Source organism: Salvia splendens, chromosome 16 (genome assembly GCF_004379255.2).
Source record: "Salvia splendens isolate huo1 chromosome 16, SspV2, whole genome shotgun sequence".
NCBI lineage: Eukaryota > Viridiplantae > Streptophyta > Magnoliopsida > Lamiales > Lamiaceae > Salvia > Salvia splendens.
Window position 1 is genome coordinate 21,261,979 of NC_056047.1, and position 8,334 is coordinate 21,270,312.

An 8,334-nucleotide genomic window follows, 5' to 3' on the forward strand; every position below is an offset into this window, starting at 1 on the left:
TCCCGGCTCCCGTGGGAGGTGGTTGGCCTCCGATGACCGGGTACTACAACATGTACCCGTGGCAGTAGATGATGCCACCGATGGCCGCCGGGGGAAGTGTGCCGGCTTGGCAGGGGGTACCGCCGATGCAACCCCGTATGCAGATGATGCGGGGGTGGGCACCCGGGATGCAGCCACCGGCGCAGCAGATGATGCCACCGCCGCAGGGGACGCCCGGGGAGGAAAACGTCTATCGGCCGACTTTTGATTTTTCCACCGGTTCTTCGCACACATCGACCCCAACGGATGCACAGTACACGCAGTATGAGACCTTCTCCTTAGAGGAGTTGGGTTTTGATATTAATGAGGTACCGGAAACTCTCATTCAAAGCCGAGGAGTAGGGCGGGGTCGGAGCGCCCCTAAGAAGAAGGGCAAGGCCAAGAAGGTTGGCGAGTTGTCGCAGCCGGGTGAGGATAGCCGGGTCCGGAGGAAGTGGACGGACGCGGAGAACGTTGCGGTGGCCAAGGCGTAGGTGAGTGTCTGCGATGATCCTTTCGTTTCGAACAACCAGAGGATCGTCAACTTGTGGGCTAAGATAGCCGCAGCCTACAGGGCATTTTGCCTTGAAGGGAGACCGCGCACCGGGTAGGAGTACCGGAAGTGCTGTGACCGAATCAGGTTTGCCGTCTCTCGATTTTTGGGTTTGTACGCCAACGCCCTCCGCATGCGGACCAGTGGCCAAACAGAGGAAGACTGCAGGAGGATTGCGGAGAGAGCCTACCCGGATCCCGGGAAGTACTATGAGTTCACCTACTGGAACTGCTACCTTGTGCTCAACGAGTCAGAGAAATTCTGGGCAATTGTCGACGCTGGCTGGCCGAAGAAGCAGAAACTGAACTATACCTGTGATTATAGCGGCAGCAGCGGTGGTTCCCACGACCTCCCCGAGACGGCCCAGGAGTTCCCGACCCCTCGTTTGTTCGGTCGCCGACCTCGCCCGGTTGGCCAAAGGCGGGCGCAACGGGATGCGAGGGGGGCACCCCGAGTTCCCAGGAGGTCCAGTCGGCATCCCCCCTCGGCAGGTCCACCGAGGAGCTCAAATTTTTCGCGCGTCAACAAACGCGCGCTCAAATGGTGAAGACGTTAGCCGACTTCCGGACGGCAGTGGACCCCGAGGAGAAGGCTTATCTTCGCGTATTGCTCCGAAGCATGCGTGAAGAATTGGAGGGGTTGCAGAGGGATACCAGCGGGAGTAGCCGCGGCGTTGGTGGCGACGGAGGCGGCGGCGGCGGCGGCGGCGACGACGAATGGCTGGGCGACGATGGAGGCGAGGACGGCGGCGATGAGTGATTTTTTATGTAATTTTTTTATTGTACTTTTTAATTTTTGTACTTTTTTTTAAATTAATGTACTTTTTTAAATTATTGTACTTTTTAAAATTTTAATAGTATTATTCAATTTTCCTGTATTTGTCTCGTAAATTAAATTCCGTATGTTGCTACGATTGTAAATTAAATTATATAATTGTTATTAGTGATGTGGATAGGCTATGGGATGGCTATTGCATGTCCAGATGATGTGGCAGGAGGATTTTAGTGCTAATCATGTGGCAATGGCAAGGTTATGGAAGGGCTATTGCATGTCCAGAACCACGGAGATGTTCTAAGTCTAAATAATGTTAGGGTAAAATATACTTGGCATATTCATCAGCAACAGCAAGACATCAACAACTTTAATTTAAGATTCTCCACTTTAGAAAACAAAAACGGAATATTTGAGCAGATCAGATCTGTAAGAAAAATGTTGAAGTGCGGCAATGGTATATCTGGTGATTAAAGACCATAAATTTCTTTGACCAACAATTTTCGTAATTTAGTTTAGTTTTGTTTTATTTTATTTTTCAATTTTATACAGTTATAGAATCTTGATTAATCACTATTGCTTTAATGGTTGTACTACCATAGAAATACACACAAGTAGGATAATAGTTTGAAGGATGGGAAAGTCAAGAGTAATTTTTTTTTTAAATTAACTCCTATATAAGGGAGGAAACTACAAATAAATTCTTATAATAGGAGGAAATTACAACTGATGTCAAGAGGACCCAAACTCGGCACTTCATGCAATAATGTCTAAACTCTTTGTCATTAGGACAAAGGCTCACAAGCTAAGAGACATTCATTTTATCCATAATTGGTGATAAATGCTAATAATAGTGTTGGCCATTGCTTCATCTATGTGCTATGTATGAGAGTAAATACTATAGATTAAATACTATAAAAATATATTTACAGTTAGTAATAATATAAATAATAATAATATACTATGTTTTTGAGCTGAAACAACAATAAAAAGGCCATTTATACTACCCTAAATACATTAATTCGGCCCAATTAAAGCACCTGAATGTGTCCTAAGTTATATTGCTATTTACGAAGTCACAGTTTGACTTTAACGTTTAAACATGTCTTAAATTGTAGTACTATTTCATAGTACAATTATAATTATTCAAATTCGTGCGTGATCCATTGCTAACTTTTCTTAAGTTGCTAACTTGCTAACTCATCAAAGTAGTATATTAAAAATATCAAACACGGTGATAATGAAATGTCAACATAAACTTAAGTTGATATTTTAATACATTGTGTTGACATTAATATTTAAATGTCAACACAGTTTATTAAAATGTCAACACAAATATATGTTGACATTTTAATTTGATAGTGTTGACATTTTTAATACACTACGTAATAAGTTAGCAATTTAAAAAAAGTTAGCATTATAACACACCCTTATTCAAATTTAATTATATATGTGTACAAGTTCAATGACAATATATTTCTCACTAAGATCATCTCTAAGGATACACTAAAACCTAAACTGAGATAGGTAATTAGCTCCAATAATATTCTTAAACCAATCCCATTTTTTTGTTTTCGAGAAAAAAATACTTATATTTAGATTTACACTAAACTCAAACGTACAAGTTTTTCAAATTTTGTGAGTAAAAAATGCATAATATAGAAAATATTCTTTTATATTTGAGTTTAGTATAAATAGTTAGAGTAAAATCATATCTGATATGATATTCACATTAAAATAAGTCCGAGTTTAATGTAAATGGTGGAAGATGCTCTGACTAGTTACTTTTAAAAACCGGAGAAATTTTCAAAATGCCCCAATTGATCAGTCAATAGCTCGTTCAACGTCAAATTTTTTCCCCACATTTCTGAAATACCCTAATATCACAATTTATACCGTCTAGTACATGTTTTTTTTTACTTTTTTACTTTTTAGTCTGGAATTAAATTATTGATCCAACTAATCTCTTTTTTTTTAAAATGAATTCATACAGCAAAAAATCATTGAGTAACTAGTAACATTATTATAGTTTATTTATATTTTAATTTGTACATATACTAACTTCGAAAATTTACAACAGTATTTAGTTTGTAATTACTTTCTATTCTTGTAATGTTATTAAAGAATTAACGCGATCCACTTTACTAAATATAACATTCGTTTAAATTAATTTTCTACATTACGCTATTTGTATGAGCACATCAAAATTAAATTATCATAACTTAAAAGACAAAAACGAATACCCACTTGTTAAACCCTAAACCCTAAAGTATTTCTAAATGTTTATTTAATCTCAGAATTATTGCGTGTTTAATATAATGAAAATCAAGGTTCTCTGGGTTCAACCATTAAATTCACACAATAATTGAATTTTTTTTATACCAACGCCTTATAAATTAGGATAATTGTACCTATTAACGCTTAATAAAATTGTTATGATAAAATGTAGGCATTTTGCATAATATGCAAAGGAGGAAATGCAATTTAACAGCATCTGAAAAAAGTAAATATAACAAAATAAGATGCTTAGGAATCTTAGACTTTCTAAAAAATGTTAGAGACTCTCAGATATACCTTTGCAATTGCATATTCGTCACCAACATCTTTCAATTCAGATTCTCCAATTAAAAAAAAAAACAAAAATAGAATATTTGAGCAGATCTGACGTGTACGACAAATACAGAATTATGCCATTAATTTCTGGTGATTAATCCAACACAAAAAAATACACCTATTTAATTCAAAAGTAACCAAACATTACATTAGGGGCATTTATGGTAGTACATTTCAAGACAACACAACAATTATAAAAGCGCCTTTGAAAATAGAGATATGCAGGTAGCCGTTAGATGGGAAATCCCAGGGGTATTTTGGTCACGTCACAGTACATTTTATTTATTTTTTGAATAATAAATTTGTTTCTAATGATTAAAAATTATAAATAGAATATTGACATTAAAAAATAAAAATCGAACCCACTCAAAAAGCGCAGCAAAACAAAATGTTTGTGCTTTGAAAAAGAAGACATTCCATTTCAGCTTCTCTCTCTCTAAAACCAGCTCTTCTGCAAAAAGTAAAGTGAGCTTCCGTGATTTAATTCGTGGATTTTCCGATTTGCATTTAGTTTTCTTTTTGGTTACTTTTTTTAGCATTGATCTCTTCTTCACTTGTGACGAAAGTTGAAACTCAGCTGTTTATATTTGTTTACAGTTTTTTGTTTTTTGCTCTTAATTAGGTGAAGGATTTGAGGAAGCAGTGAAATTAGAGAAAATGTTGATGATTAATGCGTTGAAAATTGAAATAGTGAGAAATTGAAGTGTGGAGGGTTTAGAGGGGAATTGGTATGAACTAGGTCAGATCATTTGAATTTGGGGGAAAGGGATGGGAATAGCAAATTCAAAAGGTGAGAGGAGTAGTGCTTTGAAGCTGTGTAGAGAAAGGAAAAGGTTTATCAAGCAAGCGATTGATTCTAGGTATGATTTAGCAGCTGCACATGTATCGTATGTTCAATCTCTTAGAAACCTAGGAATTTCCCTTAGGAGGTATGCAGAGGCTGAGGTTTTGGTGGAAACCTCTCTATCTGCTTCAGCCACAGAGCTCGATAAAACCCCCTCCCACTCGTCGTTCCCCTCCCCCTCTCCGTCTCACCCTGGTGGTGCCTCCGATTCCAACGGAAGCCCCCTCTCGAAGGCTAGGGTTAGTTATATGAGGTCCTCTGGGGCTACTGCGTTTACTGTTAAGTTGAATACCAGGAATGCATTTGTCGAGGAGGGCGAATTTTCAATGCCTCCGCCACCTCCTCCGCCTCCGGATGACTCTGGTTGGGATTACTTTGACCCAGCTGACAAGAGTTTTAGGTTTCTAGGGGAAGATGGGAATGTTGATGCTGATGAGGCGGGTGTTTATGGCGATTCTGGGAAGGAGTTTGATTTTAGTAGAGGGAATGGGATTCATGAACACGAGGGCTCCATGACTCCCAAATTGGAGAGTCCTACGAATGGGAATGGGAGATCGGGGAATAGTCAGCAAAGGGTTGAGGGTGAAGTGAAGGATATGGGTGTTGGGAAAGAGGCGAGTGGGAAAATGGCTGGTAAGGCGTCTGCAGGGCAATCTAATTCGAAGATGAACAAGCCTTTGGTGGAAAATGATATATGTGCTGAAAGGGAGGATCCTTCTGAGTTTATAACACATAGGGCAAAAGATTTTCTCTCTAGCACTAAGGACATTGATAGCCGATTCTTTAGAGCTTCTGAATCAGGAAGGGAGGTCTCAAGAATGCTTGAGGCCAACAAAATTCATGTTGGGTATGCTGAAGCCAGAGGTAATGAACTTCTTTTTATGCCAAAATGTGATGTCCCGGAGAATGGGGCTTGCTTTTCCTGTGTAGTATGTGAGAATTAATAGTGCAGTTCTGTATTTTTAGGAGCTTCATCAGCCTCACTGTATTTGACCTCTTTCGGAGCAAGTTGTTGCCAAGGTGGAAGGGCTAATATATCTGATGGTATGTATGTTTGATGCAAGAGCTTTTTGCATGTGTTTTTGTGCTTCTTGGTGTTGATCATAATTCCGAGTATTATTCGTTATTTATAAACTGTAAAATATTAGGCGGTGTCGTGATGACTTCAATTATTGCTATTTATGGCAAATTGCATTAACTTCATCATGTAAATAGCATGGACTGAAGTTGGGAATCTCATATCACTTATATTGAAAAGTTAATATTTATAACCAATCCATATTGCACAAGAATTGAATATAATGTTCTGCTCTTAACATATGTTACAATGCCAGATCAAATTGTTACCAAGGTAATCACTTGGAAGAGGACGACATCATCAAAATCTTCTTCTTCTAGGAACCCTCTTGCAATGAAGGATGATGATGATAGTGGAAGTGAATACATTGACGAGTTCTGCATGATTTCTGGAAGTCACTCTTCCACACTTGATAGACTCTACGCATGGGAAAGAAAGTTATATGATGAAGTGAAGGTATTTGAACTCCTACCTACTTGTCATATGATTAATGTTTGAGTAATACATTTTTATCTTTGATGATTCAGTATTCCGAATTTCATTTCAGTTTTTATTGCATATGCATAATTTTCTGCATTGTTTACAGTAACCTCACTATGTATTAATGTATTGATAATTCAGTTGGAAGAGCAGAGCAGAATTCTTGCTTCACTACTTAAAAGTTGCATACGATTAGGTGCATTTTCAAGTATCGATCAATCAGCCCTTGCTTTCCACCAAATCATGCAAACCTTTTAAAGAATCTATTTGCATGACATTTAAAGTTGCTTCAGCTTCTATGTTTTACTCTATTATATGAATGTTTGCCATCAATTATGATTTGAAGCCCCATGAATGCTTTAGATCTGAGCAGAGATGTGATTGCTGAAACCTAATTTCTGGATATCGCTCCTGAATTTGGTCTTTGTAGGCCAGTGAGTCCATACAGCGAGAATATGACCGAAAGTGTGATCAGCTCCGGCATCAATTTGCCAAGGATCTTAGCCCTCAAGTAATTGACAAAACTCGGGCTGCTGTGAAAGATCTCCATTCAAGAATTAGAGTTGCGTTTCATGCTGTTGACTCAATATCGAAACGGATAGAGAAAATGCGGGACGAAGAGCTGCTCCCACAGCTCCGAGAACTTATTCAAGGGTAAGATGGATTTTTCATTTCTCGATCAAAAGATTTCTAGTCGTCATCATCATATGTCTCGGTTCACGTTGGACCTGTTCTGTCATCCAAAGCTATTCTTGATTGTTATATTGAATTTCATTTCCAGACTGACAACGATGTGGAAAGCCATGCTCGAATGCCATCATTCACAGTACATCACCATCTCGTTAGCGTACCACACCAAAAGCTCGGCAGTAGCTCCACTAGGCGAAACACAGAGGCAGATCATAAACCAGCTCCAAGAAGAGGTTGAGTACTTCGGCCTAAGCTTTGCTGACTGGATCAACAGCTACACATCTTACGTGGAAGCTCTCAACAGCTGGCTGCAGAACTGCATTCTCCAACCACGGGAACGAAAGGGAAGACGGGTCTTCTCCCCCCCACGACGCACCCTGGCACCATCTATCTTCGTCCTCTGTCGGGACTGGTCAGCTGGGATCAAATCTCTGCCATCTGAAGAAGTCAGCGACGCTATCAAAGCCTTCCTGGCCGACCTGCGACGCACTGTCAGAAACCAGTTGGAAGAGCCGCGCAAGGCAGGGAACACGGGCGAGTCCCAGACTGACGAAGCAGATGACAAAGTCGAAGAAGATAAGGACGGGGACAGACCATCGCACATAAGCTGTGTGCAGCCGAGTTTGACAAAGGTTCTCGATAGGCTGACGAAATTCTCTGAGGCTTCGGTGAAAATGTGCGAAGATATTTGTCAGAAATGTGATACGGCTCGATATGCGTATGAGAACTACAGAGAACCACCAAGATCTTATAGCATTTGACAAATATCGAGTCATGGATGAAGATAGATGTAATCTGTAAATTATTGTGCTTTTTGGGAGAGATTTTATCGAGAAATTGGCAATTTTTAACAGAGAATGTTTGTAAAGATCTCGTTTTGAGGGTGAAATCTTTTGAAATTATTCTTGCTTGAATTTCATCTTGTTTTGAGTTTTATGTTCTTTTGTGGAGTACTCTTTTTAATTTATCTGTCAATATCTCTCATTTACCTTTTACCATGAATGTCAAAAAAATTACCTCTACTTAGAGCATCAACAGTAGTGCGGAATTTCCGGCAGAATTCCCAAAAACACCTCCGGCCACGTCATAAGAAATTCCCACTGCACTGCCACGTCATAAGGAATTCTCACTGCACAGTGGCGGAATTCCCTGCGAAATTCCCACAATTAAAAAAAATTCACAAATTCACAAATTAGACAATTTCTGGAAGTAAACAATTTACGGAATTAAATTTTCGAAGCGAATACGGAGAAAATGCAACAACTTTATTTATAAAAAAACATACTT

General features: G+C 39.2%; 1 protein-coding gene across 2 annotated transcripts; it reads left to right on the forward strand.

Moving 5' to 3' along the window:
* The first annotated feature begins 4,322 nt into the window (after positions 1–4,322).
* LOC121769884 (protein ALTERED PHOSPHATE STARVATION RESPONSE 1-like) lies at positions 4,323–7,983 on the forward strand. 2 transcript variants are annotated; one of them, XM_042166649.1, is made up of 6 exons: positions 4,323–4,415; positions 4,578–5,663; positions 5,766–5,843; positions 6,134–6,333; positions 6,788–7,011; positions 7,139–7,983. In XM_042166649.1, exons 2-6 carry the CDS (start codon positions 4,724–4,726, stop codon positions 7,806–7,808), a joined length of 2,112 nt encoding a protein of 703 aa, XP_042022583.1. In that variant the 5' UTR covers positions 4,323–4,415; positions 4,578–4,723; the 3' UTR covers positions 7,809–7,983. The 2 variants fall into 2 exon arrangements, with proteins under 2 accessions (XP_042022583.1, XP_042022582.1); XM_042166648.1 differs by having other exon boundaries at positions 4,328–4,420.
* The last annotated feature ends 351 nt before the right edge of the window (positions 7,984–8,334 follow it).

Coding starts and splice junctions, on each gene's coding strand:
- LOC121769884 (XM_042166649.1), top strand. CDS start 4,724: ATGGGAATAGCAAATTCAAAAGGTGAGAGGAGTAGTGCTTTGAAGCTG. Junction 5,664..5,765: donor TGGGTATGCTGAAGCCAGAG/GTAATGAACTTC, acceptor CTGTATTTTTAG/GAGCTTCATCAGCCTCACTG. Junction 6,334..6,787: donor AGTTATATGATGAAGTGAAG/GTATTTGAACTC, acceptor TGGTCTTTGTAG/GCCAGTGAGTCCATACAGCG.